General features: G+C 34.9%; 1 protein-coding gene across 1 annotated transcript in view; it reads right to left on the bottom strand.

The window, feature by feature from the left end:
• Positions 1 to 695: 695 nt before the first annotated feature.
• Rat1 (5'-3' exoribonuclease 2 Rat1) overlaps positions 696 to 22,212 on the bottom strand; it is a 217,567-nt gene continuing 196,050 nt past the window's right edge. The window contains exons 20-21 of the mRNA XM_069815987.1: positions 5,188 to 5,263; positions 696 to 1,005 (exon numbers count right to left, since the gene is read on the bottom strand). Of these exons, the coding sequence (XP_069672088.1) occupies positions 913 to 1,005; positions 5,188 to 5,263 (169 nt within the window). The 3' untranslated portion in view covers positions 696 to 912. The remainder of the gene's footprint in view (positions 1,006 to 5,187; positions 5,264 to 22,212) is intronic.

Raw genomic sequence — 22,212 nt, 5'->3', positions numbered from 1 at the left:
ATAGGCCTATGCATTCAGTGTGCTTGCAAAACGTCACAGATACGTCATTGAAGGCCGGAGGATTGTGGACGGGGGAACAAACTCTTTCCCCATGCTTCCACCCCTGTCTTCCTCAGTTCTGCATTCGTGCTCTGGATGCTTAGTTTACAGAAATGGACAGCTGCTTTCTCAAAAGACGCTAAATAAAAATGTCTCAATTTAATATTTGCATTCGAAATAAAGTAAGACAGAAGTAAATACTGTCATTTGTTCACGACTTTAACATTATATTCCGTTTAAATAAAAGAAGTTGAGTTTCCGTGATCAAGAATTCACTAGTGAGTTGCAAATTTTGTGAAGAAGATGAGGAGGAGCAGGACGTGGTGGAGAGAAAGATACAGGATGCTCAAAATTAAACCTCTGATAGGGCTAAGAGAAAACAAAAAACAAAAAAAAAAACAAAAAAAAAAAAACAAAAAAAAAAAACAAAAAAAACAAAAAACAAAAACAAAACAAAAAAAAAACTAAAATATTAAACTGATTTCTTGCGAAATACTTCGTCTTAACATCCAATGGTCGGTAACTAAACTTCATATTTTACAAGTAAATTCAATGGAATGTTATTGTCCATCGGTGTGACATCCAGTGGCGACGTTGCATTGTTAGAATTTGTTTTTAGGTTCAAATATTTTTGAAGTATTAAAATAAATGCAATATTCTAGAAATGATATCCACATATAATTTCAATAGATATTTGATACAGAAATCAAGATTGTCTAAGTGAGACGTTGGAGTTAATTAAGAACTGACATGTCAATTTCACGATATTGTCCATAACTCAAATTGCTTCATCGTTAGTGCTGCTGGTATAAATGTATTTATGTCCTAAGACAAAAGTCTTATGGTAATGTGCAGCTGCAGCTTGCTGGGTCCTTAGCGACGACTGTGATAACCTCCACCTCCACCTCCTCCACCGCCACCGCTACTGCTACCACCGTTCCATCCTCTTCTGCTATGACCTCCACCCTACACAAGATGAATACTACAATACACAGATCCTTTCATGTCATCATAAACACATTTCTTTTTTATTCACGTATGATATAAATTATTAGTGCCGAGTTACAATATACAGCGAAACTTCCCAATAGCGGACACCGCAGGGGAAAAATTAAATGTCCGTTATTGAGAAGTGTCCGCTATTTAGAAAATCGTTAGTATGTATATAGTACATTAAAATTTCTCATACATATTCAACACCATATTTTACAGTACAGTACAGTAGACAGTGAGATTGTTTACAGTAGGCCTATTCATCCAGAAAGAAATCGTACCAGTAAATGTTTTGTAAATGAAATAAACATCAGTCACTGTACCACTTCACCTTACACAAAGAAATCTAGAATTGCATTATCAGTGTATGATTTTAAAATAACATCCTTGTTTTTCAAAATTTCACTAACCTGAGTTTTTCCCACATTAAACTTTGTGGCCAGCTCACGAACACTTAATTTCTCCATCTCACTATGCTTTGCAATACCCACTTTCTTTTTTAATGACAAACGTTTACGTTTTTGTGATATTTTTAATGTGATTGTACTTCCGAACACTCAACTTGACAAACTAAGAAAGTACGGACTGCTCACGTACAGTATCACAACTAAAAACTGTGCAGCTTACCTTCAATAAAGTACAAGAACGTTCAAACGCACGATAATGATTGTTGCAAAGAATTCTGTTAGAATTCCGTTTAATTTACATTTTTACTTTCACGCTGTCCGTTATTTGGAAGTTTTAATCGTTTTTGGGAGATACATTTCAGTGTCCGCGTCCGTTATTGAGAATGTCCGCTATTTGGAAGAATTTTATCATAAGGGCCAATGTTATTTTGCAGGGGAATTTTAAAATGTCTGCTATTGAGAGGAGTCCGCTATTCGGAAGTGTCCGTTAAGGGAAGTTTCACTGTATTATGATTTTATTAATATTAATAACTTACTGTTATTATTATTATTATTATTATTATTATTAATATTATCCATATGCTTCCTTGTTTGTTGTTGCTTAGTCAACTGTCCGAAGACAGGTCTGAACCTCACAAGTGATTACAAGAAGGCACCACTTATGAGGAAACTAGGCCAGGAGATAATGGGATAGGGTAGCCAGTTCTTATCCTCCTCCACTGCATACATCGCCGACTAGCTATGTATTACACTAGTCAGACTTCAGATGCATACAAACAATTCTACACTGCCTGGGAAAAGTGACATAAGTCAGTTTCTACAAACTTTTTTTGATAATTTATTGACTACTTACGGAACATCTGCTCGCTTGGAAAAAGAGACATAAGTATTCCTCCCATTACAATAATTCATACAGAAAAAAATCAAATCGGCATAAATCAGTGTAAGTTGTCAATAAATTATCAAAAAAGGTTTGTGGAAATTGACTTATGTCACTTTTCCCAGGCACTGCAGAATTGTTCTTCCTCTGACACATATTGTCAAGTGAGATGTACTGCCTGATAATAAATGTACAGCAGTGGCAAAAAAAACCGGATCGACCCTTGTAGCTGATTTCAGAGCCTTGTTCACTCTCCAGAGCACGATACACTGGTAACTAAGACTTTCATGGTTCGAATCCTGTCTGGGAAGGAAACAATTTTTTGTTCCTTATTCAAATTTATTCCCAATACTTTTCGATTGCTAGTAAAATTCATGTTCTGGGAATAATAAGTTAATTAAGTAGTAAAATATCGCTGCAATCGAAAAGTATTGGGAATTAAAAAAAAAAAATCCTTCCAAGGCAGGATTCGAACCATGAAAGTCTTCGTTACCAGTCTATCGTGCTCTGGAGTGAACAAGACTCTGAAATCAGCTACAAGGATTGGTTTTTTTGCCACTACTATACGTATCAGCCAGAATCTCAACCAGAGGATTATGCTTCCTTGACGTTTCAAATAAGAATAATAAAATTCAATTCTGAACAACGTTAAGTGCTAGTGAGTCCTAGAAAAACCTAGTTGCCATTCCTCCTCACCCTTTACGATAATTGCTTATGTTACCGAGTGTTACAACTGGAAAATTTATAGACTAATATGAAATAAAGAAACGTCAAGCTGAGGAAAATGCTGACTTCATACACAATGGCCCATTTGGCGAAACTCACATCACAAGATCAGATCTGTAATCGTAACATGCCTTAAGTCCAATGGCTACACTACCTACAAGGAGGTCCATGAAATAGCAGACAATGGAGGCGTTCGACTTATCGACATTATAGCATTTAAGCCTGAAGAGATAAAAGGTTATATCCGAGACGAATCAGAATCAACCCAAGGAGGTTAATCAAGAGAAAAGGGCAAATTATGAAGCGACTATCCCTTATTACAAAAACTCATACAAACTCAGGGATATAGAAGTAATCTGTTTCGTGAGTGCAAGAGGGACAAAACCAAAAAGTTCGTGCCGCTCTGTCATAAATTTGGAGTTACAGCAACAACAATAAAGGAAATTTCTGTCAGCTTTGAAAGGTTCTCTACAGATTATACGGCGATCTTTCTACTTCAACTCAAACTACAATTGAATTTTATCATTTTATTTTATTTTTATCTTTGCATTTTTATTATATTGCAAATTTTCATGGTATTAAATAATTGTAACTCAATTTACTGTAAATTTCAATTTATGTAAATCATTTTCTTGCAAGACATTTGTTTATTATGTCACATCTTAAACCTTACAGTTTAACGTTCTTTGACTTTGGCAGCCTCATCAAGTTAAGGAAGATTATTACAATTAAATTAACTATAGCCTACCTTAATTTAATTTTAGAGATAGAATGCGAATCAATCAGAATGAAGTTATTATTCATTTACTTAATCCTCGACAAGCTGGGCGAGGTCTACACTGTACCCCATACCACATTTTTCTTTTATAGTTGAATAATTTTATTTTCTTTATTCGATGGTAAAAATAATTACAATTATACAAATATAAATAAATATAAATACAAAATTACCTAACATTCTGACGATTGGGTTTGGAGATATATGTACAGTAGTGGCAAAAAAAAAACCGGACCGACCCTTGTAGCTGATTTCAGAACCTTGTTCACAGTGATAGCAAGATAGACTAGTAACTAAGACTTTCGTGGTTCGAATCCTGCCTGGGAAGGAAACTTTTTTTTGTTCCCTATTCAAATTGATTCCCAATACTTTTCGATTGCAGCGATATTTTACTACTTAATTAACTTATTATTCCCAGAAGATTAATTTCACCATCTTATTTTCTAACGGTTTTCGAAATGGGCTACGTCAGCAGCATTTTCAATAGATTACTCGCTATCTTGTGAATGCGGGCGTGGCATGCGCAGTGGCTCATTTCGGGGACTTTGATTATTCCGTCGGTCCGGTTTCTTTTGCCATTACTGTATATGGATTATATACATAAATATATACATATATATTCAAAATATATATCAAACTTTGTCTAATGGGGCTCTTAGACTTGTGTGATTTAAAAAAAAATCAAAATGGTTTAACAGGATTTAGTTAAAAAATAATGTGGAGCACAATATGTACACCACTTTAGTTTACAGCTTGTGCATTTCAGATATGCTTGCGGAGGATTAAATAAACGTCAAACATTTCGTGCGTTTGCGCGCGCGCGCGTGTGTGTGTGTGTGTGTGTGTGTGTGTCTGTGTCTATAGTAAAATTTTAATGAAAACACACTTCATACTCAAACAAGAAAGTCTCCTGGAAAGGTTGTATTTATGTAATTTTTTTGTATCCACTGACAGGATGCATAGGCTACTTGCAGTTACTCGCCCCGGCTCTACAGCGTGGCTCATAGATGTTACTAGTGCCGAGAAGTGTACACCATTTAGTTCGTCAGAGACTATCTAGAGTGCACATTAGGCCTACACTCGTGATGAACGATGGAGAAATTTCTGGATACTACAGGAGAACCGGAGTACTTCGAGAAAACTCCTACATTGCCTGGACCACGGGCGTGTCTAACACAAATTATAAATTCTGGGTGAAGCGGGATTTGAACCTGGCTCCCTTGGCCTTATAAGCCCAACTGGCTAGTAATGAGCCACTGTGGTTGCACCTACGCAAAGATTAAAAAGGGCTTACAGAGAAAGAATAAAAAAAAAGTCCCTCCAAAATTTCTAACTCTTACAGTTTCAACTTTGGTTTTACTTACATGCCTGTCGCTGTGTTGTTCATTCTGGTATGGACTGTAGCTGAGTGAGCGGCCTTGTTGTTGTTTGTACGATGACCTGTTAAGGGTAAACACAAAGCTTTATTATTTTTCTGAACAATAACAAATACAATAAACTACATTAGTAATTAATAATATGGGTTTGCATCTATTAAACAAATATTATTTTACCTTCTGAAACATACATTAATTTCATTTCCATAAAGCCGATATTCGGTAATCAAATCAATTTTACAGAGGACATAATGCAGCATTCACTGTGAGTACTAATATAATTTAATAACAAGTCTTAAACGGCCCACAGACGGAACGACAGAAATTGGAAATAAATTCGTTTAGACATGTCGTTCGCTGTTTTTCCCCACAAACATAAATAACTGTAGATCGACAGATAGTACGATTTTACTGATCGCTAGAGATGATACTTAACGAACTAATTGACAAAAATTTAAGAACCAATATATGGCGGGGGCCTTAGATAAATTCTATTTCTTTTACAGAAAAGAAGAAAAAAAACACGAAAATGTCTTATAAAATGTAATTTCGCTCTTATTTTGTAGAACCACATACAATTTGCATTTTGTATTCAACTTCACATTTTATGGCGGATTTGATAACTATACTAATATACTTAACATGTTTTAAACAGAAAATTATTCATTTTTACAGCATTAAGGAGTATCTTCTGCGGACCTCTGGAGAAAGAACAAAGGAAGAGACTAGTGAAGTGTTTTGTGTGGGGTGTAGCATTGTATGTGGAAAGAGTGGGTGAAGAAAGAATGATGCTAAAACGGATCAGGAAGAGGAAAAGGAATGGGCTGAATCACTGGTTAAGAAGAAACTACCTTATGAAGGATGCACTGGAAGGAATGGTGAACGGGAGAAGAGTTCGGGGCAGAAGAAGATATCAAATGATAGACGACATTAAGATATATGATCATATGCGCAGACTAAGGGGAAGGCAGAAAATAGGAAAGACTGGAGAATGCTGGATTTGCAGTGAAAAAACCTGCCCTTGGGTAGAACACTATAAATGAATGAATGAGCACATTTCCCATTTATCGTTATTGCGAATATCTACCATTTCTAATGATCGCTAACATGTGAATGTATTCATGTCGATGGTGTGTTTTGGTAGATGAAATTGAAGGGAAGAAAAAGAAAAGAACGAAGTGTTTTAAGTATAGGTTGTTAAAAGAAATATGTACTCTCAAATGAATTTACTATGAGAGTTAAGTGAAAATGAACGTGTTGATTAGGAAAATTATTAAAGAATGGATAGTGAAATAATCAACGCTTTATTGAACTTAGAGACAAAAATACGAAGCAAAATATGAGGGACTTCGTAACTGCAGAGGGAAGGTTATCTGTCACCCTAAGATATTTGGCAACAGGAAACTCATAGGTCTATGAAGATAATCTGACTTCATATCACACTAGCAACTATTTTGTCTGTACAGTAGAACCCCGATTTTCCGTCACCCAATTAACCGATTGGTGGATTATCCGACTGTCTTTCTCTCGTGCTCTTTTTTTTTTTTCTTTTTGCTGCAGAAATATATGAAGTAACTGTACATTTTATTAGTACGAATTTTTTCAACAGAGTGTCTTTTACAAACTTTTACTCTTATACAGTATGGTCTACTCTTAAAGGGGCCTAAATTCTTTGCAAAATTCCTTCCACAGGTGTCAAAGAAAAGGAGTTGTGCTACGAAAAATACGAGTAGTGCAAGTAATTGAGTGGTTTGAGAAAAGAGAAACTGTGGTTCATCTCGAATCAGAATACGAAATAGGAATTACAACTGTGTACGATTCAATTAAAAACAAATATAAAGTGTAATAAGTATGTAAATCTACAACTTGAGACCTTAACTATTCATATCTTTCCACAGACAGTCGTCATAAAGAGTTTCCTTGTCTCTTAAAAACCGTCATTGAAAACCAGACATAAATTAGTGAACATCTGATCCATTACCTGGCATGTTAAAAAAACAAGACCACGGAGGAAATTATGAAACTGTATTATGCAGTTAATATTACGGATTATCCGATTTTTTCGATTAACCGTTCACTCCACGCCCTTCATTACCACGGATAATAGAGGTTCTACTGTATAATTCTACAAACTCTTCCAAAAACTTTCATTTTGAGTCCATGACGAATATAGGCCTATTAATTATACAAAAAACAATCATAGCACCTGGCATAAGAGATGTACAATTGTACTACAAATATTATTATCGGTCGTAACCTCTACAAATTGCAACCTGTAGTTCGACATGCCGGTAGTACGACAGCGAATTGTAGAACCGATCGTTCCGTCTGTGAGCGTTTAAATATCTCTAAGGGCTGAAATTCTAACACAATGAAGCCTGTCTTAAGCGGCCACTGCAAGTCCATCCGAAACAAAAAAGCTGTTGATAATATGTGGCTGCTAAATTGTAAGATGAAGAAATTTTGGGCTGCGAAAATTGTTCTCATTTTGTCGCACGGTTAATTATATAATTAATCAGTCATTTCTAAAAGGGTCTTATTCCAAAATTACAACAGCAAACAGATCTCCATAAAAAATGGCCTTATTCTAGCAATTGGGTCCTTTCAATAGTGCTGTAAATGTTTTGTAGCCTATATATATATATATATATATATATATATCTTAATAAATGCACTGAATAATAATAATAATAATAATAATAATAATAATAATAATAATAATTTATTTATTCTGACGAAGTTAAGGCCATCAGGCCTTCTCTTCCACTTAGCCAGAAACAAAAGAAGCTGATACAATTTTACTGATATTTAAAGAACACTAATAAAAAATTTATACAGTCATACAAGCACAAGTTGAGTAAATTAATGCAAACATACTAAATAATAATTACAAAATAATATAGGCTCGAAGTTACATTCAATGAATATGCAAGCGGTAAGTGAACCAATATTACAAATTACAAGAACAACAAATTCAAAGTAAATTATAACTACACAACACTGAGGAAAATTACATATATATATATACATACACACACATATACACACAAAGGAGAATTGATCATGAATACTGGTCACATGTTTAAACAATTTACTTTTAAATTGCAATATCGTTCGACAGTTCCTGAGGGAGCTGGGTAGGGAGTTCCAGAAACGAATTGCTGATACTGTGAAAGAGGAAGAATAGTGAGCTGTTTTATGACAAGGCATAGATAATAAAGGGTCATTTTTAGAACGAGTACCCAGGCTGTGGTAAGAGGACAAGAAATTAAAACGCACCGAGAGATAGTTAGGCGAAGAAGTATTGATGATGCGATATAGGAAAATTAGTGAATGGATATATCTTCAGTCCTGTAATCTTACCCATTGGAGCGTTTCAAGGGAAGGTGTAATGTGGTCGTATTTGCAGATGTTTCAAATGAAACGCATGCAGGCATTATGAACTCGCTGCAATCTTTGGGCTAAGTTAGAATTTAAATCTGTTAGTAGAATGTCGCAATAGTCAAAATGTGGCAGCACCAATGTTTGTATGAGAATTCTGTTTAATTGAAAGGGTAGAAAATTTTCAGGCGATTTAATGAATGAAAATAATGTCCTTTCTTAACATGCAAGGTGCATTCAAGTGAGACGAATAGATAATGTTCTTAACCGATTTTTTTTAGCAAGAAATGGAATAAGGCCCTTTAAGAAATGACTGATTCATTATTGGTTAGTATTAGCATTCATAAATTAATTTCTTACTTAATTTTAAATCACAGTAATAAACATAGGCCTGCAATGCAAAGTATTTTGGATACATTTTCGGAAAGAACTGTTCAGGGCAATCTAATAACTCTCCGTTTTTTCCATTTAAAAGCCAATAAACAGCTCATTCCAACTGTACACTAGAAGCAACAATGTCCATTGAATTAGCAGTCACTTTCTCGGTTTCTTTGATCATGCTGTCCCAATTCACTGTCCCGGAAAAATTTACAAACCTATTGATAAGCAAAATACGTTCATTAAACTCGTTTGCAGTCTCAAAACAAAGCTTTACGTCATAAATCAATGAATGAATCATGAACAGTAGCTGTAACGAATCCACTTCCATGACATTCTTAGAAAGAATTTTGATAGCTTTTGCAATTTTAGCAATGAGTTTTGGATAGAGAAAGTACAGATTATTTGAAACAGTTTAAGGCTGGTAATCATGCACGATGAATCTATAAGAGGTGTATGGTAGGTGACTGTGGGGTTGGAGATGCCCGCTGAAATGAGGGGAGAAATTTAAACTGACTTTATGAGAAATTAAATTAATTGAAAATACAGTATATATTATTTGCTGAGCGGAGATGGCCATCTTACAAGATTGCATATATACAGAGCCTATGTTTTATTGATCTGACAAAGGCATTTGACATTGTGATACTCCTCAACGACATCATAGCTATTAAAGATGAAAATGTTGCAGATACACTAATGAAAATTATTAATAGGCAATAATAATAATAATAATAACAATAATAAATTTTCACTCTTGGCAAAGTATAGTTTTCAATAATGCAAAGCAGGCGAACCCTGTTTCGGGCAAGGATCTTCAGTTTACTCCAACTTTTCCTCTCCTTTCCATCTCCTCTTTCGTGACTTTTTTATCTTCCTCATACCTTTTAAGTTTGAGAGTTGCACAACAACGATCAATATTGAGTTTTGAGATATAGAGATACATAGACACAGACACTCACATACATGAAATTTTATGAAGTAAATCGTATTCTTTCAGGCTTTTCTACACTTAAGTAATCAAAAGCTTTTTTTTTTCAGTTCACGAACACTAGATGGAATGATAAACAAGTACAACTAAAATAACAACGCCGAAAGTTAATCAGCAATTCTGCTTCAGTTGGTTGAGAGAAAACCTCGCAAAAGATTCCAACCAGGTAGCTTGTCCCTACCAGGATTTGAACCCGGGTCCACTAGTTTCGCATTTAGACGTGCTAACCGTTGCGGTGGACGGACCAGATATAAGTGAAACGAACAATAAAATTGCGAGTAACAGTTGAAATCGAATATCGGGAAACACAATCGGTAAAATAAAAGAGATACATAATTAAGATATCAGAGATTTGTAGAACATACACTAAGTACTGTCGGTAGTCAAAAAGAAATTAAATGCCCTTAAAAATGGTAAAAAAAAGTTAAACATATTTCAGTTTGACTTTAAATTAAAAACAACTAAAATTAAAGTCCTATAGAAAGTTTAGATTAAGACACAAGATTAAAATCACTCATATAAGAAGGGAATTGGATATAACGAGTGGAGTACATCGAAAGTTATCAAAATGAGTGGTACAATCATGTCGAAAAGATGTTCTTTGAACGTTTGTCATGTCAAGTTAATGTTTACATATCCATATCAACAAGAAGACGGGATATAAGACGAAGCCAGCAGTATGTGTAGTTGTTCTTTCATCTCGAAATGGATAGAAATCTAATCTTTGAAAGAGCAGAAGAAAAAGACGACACGATCAGCTGTAACTCAGCTTATATTCAAAGATATCCATTATTAAAACCCAGAGATTTGGGGGGGGGGGGGAGGGATTAAAGCATCTTCCTTCTGAATGTGATTTCAACTGCTGCCTGTGTGTTAATAACAGAAGGTAGTAGTTGAAATCATATTTCATCCAGCATTACCATCAACAAAACATTCCACAACTTAATACAAATTTCCTATTCAACGTAAAGGCCTACGAGTCAATGTTCATTATAGTTTGGTTGACCCAATTTTAAGGATTTTAATGAAAGTTCCAACTTCTACAAAGTAAGAAAAAATTGGAAATCACATTCGTTTAACATTACTATTAACAAACATGTTGCAGCGAAAAGCGCATTCCCGACTTAATAGATAGGTCTACGACACAATTTTAATCACAATTTTCGTTGATCCATTCAAATAATTTCGATAAAATCTCCAACGTCAACTGCTCAAATTGTGTATACATGTACGAAATCTACTATGAGAAAAACCAACAGTAGAATGACAGTACAGTAGAACTTCTATTATCCGTTGTAATGAAGGGGGTTGGCTGAACGGTTAATCGAAAAAATCGGATAATCCGTACTATAGAAGACTTTCATAAATTAAGTGTTGCATAATGCAGTTTCGGTAATTTTCTCCGTGGTCATGTGTTTTAACATATTAGATAATGGATCAGAAGTTTTACGTATAATAGCTCTATTGGAAAGAGTGGGTGAAGAAAGAATAATGTTGAAACTGATCAGGAAGAGAAAAAGGAATTGGTTGGGTCACTGACTGAGAATAAATTGTCTACTGAAGGATTCACTGGAAGGAATGGTGAACGGATGAAGAGTTCGTGGCAGAAGAAATCAAACAACATACGGCATTAAGATATATGGATCATATACGGAGACTAAGAGAAACGCAGAAAATAGGAAAGACTGGAGAATGCTAGGTTTGCAGTGACAGAACACTATGAATGAATGAATGAATGTCAGTGACGGATTCCTAAGGGTCAACGGAACTTCCTATGATGGATTTCTGTGGAAAGATAGGAAAAGTATAGACCTAGGTCTCATGTTATAGATTTAAGTAATTTATACACTTTATCCTTTTTTTTTGTTATTAAATCTCGCATAGTTGTAACTCCAATCCCGTATTCCGATGTGAGATGAACCACGGTTCCTCTTTTCCAAAACCACTCAATTATATGCACTTCTCTTCGATACTTAGCACAACATATTGTATTCTTTTGGCATTTCTGGAAGACGTTTCGCAGAGAAATTAAACAGGTCACTCGAACAGTAGATCATAATGTGTAAGGACAGAGGCTTGTAATATCACTCTCTATAAAAAATACGTACTAATGTATTGTGCAGTACTCAATAATTTTTCTGTAACAAAAATAGGAGAGAATGACAGACGCATACTCCAACAATCGGTTAATAGGGTGACGGATAATCGGGCTTCTACTGTATTGACATCTTTAAAATACTCAGAATAGCAAACATTAGACATAGTTATAGTGAATTAACATGGTTAAATAATTACACTGTTTCGAGCAGCCGAAAACAGTTTGTTTTCTGCACTGTGGGCTTATATCTAAAACTTACATTTCAATTAAGATTATATTACACAATGACGATGGCAACATTCATTCAAATATTTGTTATTTTTAAGCGTAGGCAGGCCTATATCTGAAACTTTACTTTATCTGAATGAAATAATATATATTCAGATCAGTTATGTGTAGCATATATCTACAGCTCTATTTCAATTAAGATTACTTCACACAATTACAGTGACAATATCTATTCAATAGCCTAGTTCGTGTAGCGTATATCTAAAACCCTACTTCAATTAAGACTCCAAGTTATATAATGACCGCGCTAAGTCACTATATAATCATTCGAAATGTGAAGTACTGTCACGAGGTAAATCGATATTGTTAATTTACACAAAAGCAACCAAATGCGAGAATAACTTCAAATACGGACAGTCGAAACAAACAAACATACACGGCAAGGGAAGGCTTATATAAGAGCGACCAATAGGCAGGAAGGCCTCTGTGAACACGAATTGGATGTATCGGGAGTCTGTCCATCACTCTGTTAGCAAAATACAGTTAGTTATAGCAAACAAGCGAAATTAGATTGAGCGCAAGCAAGCAACCCTCTGCTTTGCCGTGCAACCCCTGATGTTTCCCGCAACGCAACGCACAATTCAATTTACTCTGGGACACGCCTGGTACTGCAGTTCACTATCTAAACAGCGCATCAATTCCCAGGCCATTTGATGCAAATTAAGCAAATTCCATTTCCATGTAACTACCTGACTGGGGTAACAATACAATATAGACCCAGCCCACACCGGGGGAGGGGCGAGGACCTAACACATTACACGAGCTAAGGCTATTTGCTGCCTCGTTCTTAGCGACGTGCCGTTTCATATTGATTGGAAGAATATTACAACTCTTAATTATGTTGTTCTTCTATAAATAGCAAAGGGACGTATTTAATTTTATTGATGGTGAAATGGGGGAAGCTCAAAAATGAAGCAACATTCCGTTTGAACAGTTTAATGAAGGCAAAATATTTTAAAACATTAATTCGTAAATGTAGACCTACTCCTCTGGGACATCTTGAGTACATATTAAAAAGAAATCCTACAGAATTTTCAAATTGATACAGGCTAGTAAGCGACTGACAAAATATTGACAGACAATATACTCGCTTTTGAAAAATAACTTCAAAGCCCGTTTTTCACCTGTATCGAAATAAAGAGAATAACAATGTAAATCGCATATCGATGGTATTGAACAGCATTCGCGTATGTTTAAATATTAAATTTACAGGAGAGCAAAAATACATTTTAATATCTAACGTAAGAGGTTACTTAAACATCATCTTGTAAAGTCTGTACCCATGCCTGGACATAAGATGTGTTTGCAGAAACTTCGGGAACACTTTTTTTTATGGAGATAAAGAGAAAGCTTTGTATAATTCACCTGACATAATTAGGAACATAAAATCCAGACGTTTGAGATGGGCAGGGCATGTAGCACGTATGGGCGATTCCAGAAATGCATATAGAGTGTTAGTTGGGAGGCCGGAAGGAAAAAGACCTTTGGGGAGGCCGAGACGTAGGTGGGTAGATAATATTAAAATGGATTTGAGGGATGTGGGATATGATGGTAGAAACTGGATTAGGCCTAATCTTGCTCAGGATAGGGACCAATGGCGGGCTTATGTGAGGGCGGCAATGAACCTCCGGGTTCCTTAAAAGCCAGTAAGTAAGAGATAAAGAGAAATAATCTATCATTTCATTCATTTTTCTTGACATACGAGATTGATGTTGAACAACATCGATATAAAATATTTACTCGCGTAATCTGCCTCTTGAGAAATTCTGCCCCCCCCCCCAAAAGATATCAGGATTTTTTTTTTTTTTTTAGAATTTTATTTTCCTCGCGTAATATTAAGGTACATGGATCATAGGATCACACGCGGAGACTAAGAGGAAGGCAGGAAATAGGAAAGATTGGAGAATGCTGGGTTTGCAGTGAAAGACCTGCCCTCGGCAGAACACTATGCATTAATCAATTAATTTCCCTCATCTTTCACGGAACAAAATAAGTAACTTACACTGATTTTCCCTTCAAGAGCGTCTCTAGTGAAGATTTCAAGTATCGCAAAAATAAGCAAGGGAAACCCGAGATCATTATTCATCCCTTCTACAACGAAAAACGTCAATGATTCCTCTACGTCTAGAACCAAAGGGAAAATATCTAACCTTTTTCTTGTTATTAATAAACAAATATTATTTAAAACAATCTTTCTTTATCTTAATCATAATCTCGCATCATCAACCCATCCACAAGCTTCAGCCTTCTTGTCCTGCACTCCCGTTCCTCCTTTCCACACGTCGAAGACACGCCAGAGGGACGTCAACGGCGATCGGCTTGCGACAAGTGGCGCTCAACGTGGGGCCTAACATTGTTGCATCATCTCCCCAAAAAGCTTCGATCTTCTTTTCCCGTCAGTCCCGTTTCCCCTCTCTAAACGTCGACACGCCAGAGGGACGTCAACAGAGACCGGCGCACGACAAATTTTTGATCAAAACTCAGTACATAGTCTTCTTCAATATAATTAAATTTAAGTTCTTGGCAGTCAAATTTCAAGAAAGTCTAGATTAAAACAATTTTTGGTGACATTCAAAAGTCACAGTTTCTTACACAGGTGGTTAAATAACATTGTAAAACAATAAAGTATGTGAAATTAATATTATTTGATACATTCTATCAAAGATGTCTAGTTAATGTTATAAATTTCTTATATCTAGAGACCGGATTTTAAAGGGAAAACTTTTCACCAAAAAAAGGACAAAAAAGGGAAAGTTATAGTCAAAAAAAAAAAAAAAGGACTTGAAAAAGGACTATATTACTCCCCAAAACACACTTCAGCACATACATGAATATACATACCACACACAAGCTTAGATTTATCTCTTCACAACACAAGGAACGTGTTGTTTTTTATATGGTCAGAAAACGAATCCATTACTCTTTCAAAAGGGTGCTATTTTAATTGAAAACACACTTCAGGACATTCATGGATACACATAGCACACACAAGCTTATATTTATCGCATCACAACATAAGGAAAGTGTTGTATTTGATTACATTCAACATTTCAATATGTTTCAATATGATTCTGTCTCTTTGAATGCAGAATGTCTTTATAAACAGAAAATGACCGCTGTACATCAACTGAAATCAGAGGTAAAAATTTTCTTTTTATCCCGAACTCTAAATCAGCACACTTTATTAGTTTTTCAATGTCTGGAATCAGAAGAAGAACGATATTTATTTTCGCTTGCTCATAGGCCTATCGGAAAAAATATAGGGCAATTAGGCCTATCTAAATGTTTGCGATATAGGCCCTACTGTTAAAAAAGGACCAAAATGAGAGGTTTTAAAAAAGGGGGAAAAAGAGAATATGGACTAAAAAAGGGAAAAAAAGGGAAGTCAAAACCACATAATTTGGTCGGTACAAGATAGTTTTGAACATCGTGATTATTTCATGTTTCGCGTTGAAATAAAAAAAGGGGATTTCCTTCAAAATCTGGTCTCTACTTATATCTCTTAAACTTTTAAATTTTCCGAAAAGACGGAAGAAAAACATTTTCCTCGACTTACCGTGCCAATGAACTTTATTCAGCAAGTGAGCGTTGAAATGTACAATAGGCCTATTGTGAGCATATTCTACTTCCTTATTACAACAGATCTGTATACCAGTGGCGGCCGGTGAGGCATTCTAGTGGTGGTGCCAAAAATGAAAAAAGATTGTACGCAAATTCCCTAGTGAAATTGATAATCGCAGCTCACGTTTACATTATGTTGAATAAAACATTAATTAAACCAGCTATTTTACCAGGTGCACAGTTAATAATGCATCTAGTAACAGTTACAATAACATTTTCGAAACTAATAACGAAATTTAGATAATGCAAAACTTTCACAGTATTGTAAGTCAAATACAAATAACTTTTATAACTAGTAAAATTACTGGCAAGAACACACGAGATAAATCCAAGGCAGCGGCCTGAATGACACATGTTCATGTCCTGCACAGATCTCATGTATCGTTAACAAAAGCATCAATACTATAGCAACAGTGTCGCGATATTTAGTTGCCGCAAAAAAAAAAAAAAAACAAAAAAAAACAAAACAACAACAAAAAAAAAAAACAAATATTACACATTAACAAACAGTTTTACATAATATGAAAAAATATTTATCTTTCTACAAAGAACCATAACTATTTCATAACTATACTGAGTCAAATTGAATTCGGCTCAGAGTCTGCCATAAGAAACGCATATAACTAGAATCAGTAGCCTTTTGTCCAGTGTTATATGGACGTAGGCAGTGCCACACCGAAGTGGCTCCAACGATCGGAGAAACGCTGCAAGATTGCGTCCCGATCTGTGCGCGCGCTCGTTCAGATGAAATACGAATAAAATGTGTAGAAAACTATTACAACTACTTTTTAGGATATTATTTTTTTTCTTTCATTGGCGGTGCCATGGCACACTGGCACTACCCCAAAAACCGTCCATGCTGTATACTACTCTCAATTATAATTTTGGTTTGTATAATGAAATGAATTCATTTACGCTTATTTGATGTGAGAATTCTACATAATAAATACAACCGGTGTACTTAAGCGGCCACGGGAGATCACGTTATTTTGCATGGGCAAAAGCCACCTTCGTAGCAGACGACCGATAGCTATAGCAACTAAATACAGTAAATGGCGAATAATTAATTTATTAATATAGGCTAAATAATTTATGGATTCTAACGTAGTGCAGAGTTTCTCGATGTGCAGCTCACTCAGCGACACTATAAGTTTATTAATTAAGACAAAAACAACAATAATTTCTTTCATTAATAAATAATGTGCATTGCAATTATTTCATTGAAGCGACGACTTTTGTTGTAACTGACATAGAAAGGGGTATTAAAAATCGCACAATAAAGTCTTTGAAGTGGTGCTTACTTTTATATGTTGCTAAATATTACTCAAACTTGTAGGTAGTCCTATTTATCTCGTGTCTGGAATTATTCAGAGTTTAACATAATTGCACGTATTTAATCTTGTAGTCGTGACCTATTAAGCTTAAGACACTCAAATTTAAAACTCTATTTTGTAAGTAAGTATACAATATGGAGGCTTTTTTGTTTCTGTTTGTTTGTTTTTTTTTTTTTTCGCTCATATCAGTTTCTCGGAAACTGTGCGTTCTATAAAAGCAATGCAAAATACGTAATTCTAAGAGAAAACTTCATTCAAATCACTTTATTTCTAGCGTCTGTCACTCATTAATTAAACAATATGTTGTGTAGCAAAAGAAAAACACACACAAAATTACTCAACGAAAAAGTATCTTATAGAAGTAAGCCTAATTCCTGAAATAATGTTGAACATTCTAATACACAATGATTTCATTAACAACATGTTATATGCATGATGCCAAGTTGCGTACTGAGCCTCAAGTAGTGCATTTTTTGTAATGCATGATTACTGTTACTATTATTTGCTAAGCTTCTCTACGAGAGGCAGAATCATTCACAGGCTTACGAGTACTATTTTAACAACCAGTGTAAGCATGATCTTTGTTCGTTGCTGATACAGTCGTCTCGCTCGGTGTACTGGCTGCCAATGTCTGAGGATATTCTTCATACGAAAGCTATCCAGTTTATGCAGTTTATATATATTTTTTGTCACGGAATTACAAACTGTAAAAATAGGATGCAAAAATTTGTAAACATAATATTTGTATCATTTCCACACTTTTCGATTTCAAGAGATTTTCCATAGTCCGTATATTTCAGAATATTTTAGGAACACTGTTCTTCAAGTTTTCACCAAAATAAATCTATGTAATTACGAAAGTATAAAGATCTGTCTTTACGACATTCTACTGGCAGTTCAGCAAGATGATATTTCAACTGAGGGCCTGAAAATTCATGTCATTACTAGGGAGCGGATTTTTATGTGATAGAAAAACGTAAATTATTTATTTTGCTAGTAAAAAATACAAAAATATTTGCCAAAACAATAATCATATTTAACAAAAATTTGACAAGTACTTCTTCTATTAAAAAAAAAAAAAATAACTTGCAGTATCCGTAATCACCAATAACATCTAAACCTTAGTTGCTCGTAATTTCATTAACCTTGCAGTATATAGGGTGTAAAAAACTATGCTACAAGGCTCGATGGTAGGTAGATGGGTACCATGTGATCATATTTTGTTAATAAACCCATGTCCAAAAACGCTTTGTTTATGTGCTAGCGTCTCTGAAAGGTGGAGGAGGATGTAGGCAGTACGGATTATTTACGTATATCATATTGATATTCCGTCAGATCCCGGCCACATGGTCACTCGTAATAAGTGCACCTCTGCACATAGTGTGTTGGCCATTGTGTCACTGTCACACATGTGACATAGTGCATGACGGTTGGCCACTAAAGGGAAACCAAGAGGTGGAACTTAAACCGAGAGAATTCAATCCGGCATCGGAACTGGAATCCGATGTATCTCAGTGGATAAAGCGTCAGCACGTAGAGCTGAAAACCCGGGTTCGAGTCCCGGTGCCGGAGAGAACTTTTCTCCGCTCCACTCATCTATCATCATATGGTAATGCAGAATTCCTACATTGGTACATCACAATAACCTATACGATAAGCAAATAAATTACACATGTAAAGTAACGTGTAAGTCTCCGAAAGCTACATCTATCTCCTATATTGGAGAGCAAGAGAGTTAATGGCTTTATTGCCAAGAACTCAGCATTAATTAATAATAAAATTACGAAAATTGACGCGCTGAATGACGTCTGGACCCCTTTCGAATCACTCGCGGACTCCTCCCGCCCACGGGTCCGCGGACTATAGGTTGGAAACCGCTGTTCTGGTATGCTGTACGCAATGACTGTAAGGTACGGATAATGTAGGTCTACATTATTTATTTATTAAATTATTTATTAACAGCAAATATTTATGGCTAAGTTTTTGTGCACAATTTTGGCTATAGCCTAATAGAATGTCTTAATTAAAGAGAGATTTAAAAGAAAATGGCCAAAAATGAGATTTTTTTATTTTTATTTTTATTTCATTCCTGGTGTTTAAAGATTAGGTTACCAAAATTTTATTTTGAAATTTATCAGGAAGTGCCTCAAAATAATTATTAGCTGCCATGGTGTCACGCCACTCTTCTATATAATCCTAAACTTCATGCTTCATTTTCCGAAAGTTGCAATTTTTTACACTTAAGGAATATTTTCTGAAAAACTATTTGAGATAAAGTAAATAAATTTTACACATCTCTTTATTATTCAATAGTACAAATTTTTTCTGTTGACAGATTTCCAATTTAAAGTAGGCTACTTTACTTACGAGAAGATAAAGTAGTAAGTTGATATTTTTTTCATAAAGGGCTAGGCCTACATATTTTATTGTGTATATAAAAGCAACTACTGTAAATAATACTTTAAAATTCTGTCTACAAGGATTTGTTAGATACAACACAGGTGGAACTTTGAAGGTGTTAATGAGATTAATAAAATCTTATTATTTATAAAGATTTTCTTTATTTCTACAATAAAAATATAGTATTTTAATATTTAAACACCAGTTGCCCCTGGAACGCTTAGGAGATCACTACGTCCTAGACTGCCTCGCCACTGACGATGTCTACCGCGACTGTAGACGAAACGTCTGGTCGTAACATCGCCAGTAGACCGCGGCCAATTACTACGAATAACTCTCACCCAATTATCGCCGGCCGCGAAAGTCCACATTCGAACATTAATATTTTGAACTATATAAATTAGAAATATAAACGGAATTTAACCGCTGAAGTAAACTTTTACAAATGTGTACAACATTTTAGGTTCATATCTCTCTAACAGGTCATGTGAAAATTTTCCTTTTCTTCTATAATATCACGTTACGTTAGATCGGTTTATAACTGGACTTTCTGTGATGTGACGATATTGTAATTATGACTGAAAATACATAAATTTATTTTAAATAATTATATCAAATTTCAAATCGTTAGTTCAAAAACTGTGGGATCTATAATCAAATATAACAGTGCATTTGAACAGTGATTTGTTAGACATCTTGGTCGTATATACTGATTATTTTTGCTGCAATTTTACACTTGTTGCATAAATGACTCTTTCGTTCTGCTCTTAATTGTACATTTATTATTATTATTATTATTATTATTATTATCATTATTATTATTACGCAGAAATATGGAAATGTGATACTCAGAGGCTGTATCACGTGGTATCTCTAGCTGCAGGAATAACACAGCATCAGTAGCTGGATGGACTGACGAAGTGGCCGGTATGTCAGCATCCACCACCAGGTTGATAATGCCATAACGAACAACTACAACAACCCTGTTGGTCAGCTTTACAATACATATACACGTCAACACTCCATTGCATCAGGCACACTTCTCGTTGACTTGACCGTTGTTTTAAATTTGATGGATCATTTCATTCACGTAGGATACGCGAGTTTTGCAAACCCCCCCAGAGTTCGCCAACAAAACATCCCATCAATCATGTTTCTGTCGCGTACACTGGGCTATGTGTGTGCATATAGGACAGGGCGTTTCTAAACACAACATTCTAGGTACATTTTCATCATCAAAATAATGTGCATGTAGAACCAACAGTAAAAACAATGAGTGCCGTGAAAAGAAAAAAAAAGCGGTAGACATTTACATTTACACACCTAATGTCCATGAAAATAGAATGACGCAGTAAAATTCGTGTCCAGGTTCCCTATGCAGTGTCATACGGTGTCCACAAATTGTGATACTGCTGCTATATCCGAATAGGATTCTTCTACAGATAGGAGAAGACTAGGCCTACTTAAACTGTTACGAATCATCTATGACAATGTTGATGACAACGCTTCTCATTCTGCGTACACAAGAAAATAAAGCCCATGACGTGCAAGTTGCTAGATTTCTGTAGACAAAATTATAACTAGAAAAAAAAAGGCAATCAAGAAACATTTCCGCCTGATTTTATAAAGTCAATGTCATTTTTTACAGTAAACATAGCTTCTGCAGTAACCTATGCATTGCATAAGAGTTGACAACTTTCCAGTCTTGTATTGAAATATGAAGTTACGATAAGTATATCGTACGTCCTATTCACTTTGATAAAAATATATTATACTTTTTTAAATAAAAGTGTTTATATTATTTTTATTACTTTTGAACACGTCTTTTATGGAGAGGCGATTGTATTATTATTATTATTATTATTATTATTATTATTATTATTATTATTAGTTTCTTCCTGCGAGAGGGAATTCGTTTATGTTTGTTTTTATTAGTTTTGAACACGATAGGTTTCAGTTTATAACAAAAGAACGTAAGTAGGCCTACTAGGATAAATAAACAAACATTGTTCAAATGAGTTCAAACGAAGATTCAGATATTGAAAATGCTGCAAATTCTGCAATATTGAATGTTTAGTACCATCGAAATCCCGCGTAAGATATGAAGTGGAATATAAAAATTTTGAAGATTGGTGTTCCAAGAAATATTTAGAGAGTTTGTCTAGAAATTTAGAAAGTTTGTCTGTCGGAGAAGATAATGCTGGTATACTTTCGTGAGTATCATTTCCCATCTAGTTGTGTAATAGAAGTATCATTATCTAACTAGTTGCATAATAGAAGTACCATTACCTAACTAGTTGCGTAACAGAAGTATCATTATCTAACAAGTTGCGTAAGCTTAATAGAAGTACCATTACCTAACTAGTTGTGTAACGAATGTGTTTACAACATTTTTATTAGTGATGTAAAGTCCATAATCCATTACACAATCAAAGCTGATAAAGTAATTAACATCTATCCGATTTCGTTTTAAATGATTTGTATTTCACAGTAATACAGTACAATATATTTCGTAATGAGAA

The sequence above is a fragment of the Periplaneta americana genome, chromosome 17 (genome assembly GCF_040183065.1).
Source record: "Periplaneta americana isolate PAMFEO1 chromosome 17, P.americana_PAMFEO1_priV1, whole genome shotgun sequence".
Lineage (NCBI taxonomy): Eukaryota > Metazoa > Arthropoda > Insecta > Blattodea > Blattidae > Periplaneta > Periplaneta americana.
Note: the sequence above shows the minus strand (reverse complement) of the source record. Positions and strands in the feature narration are given on the sequence as shown.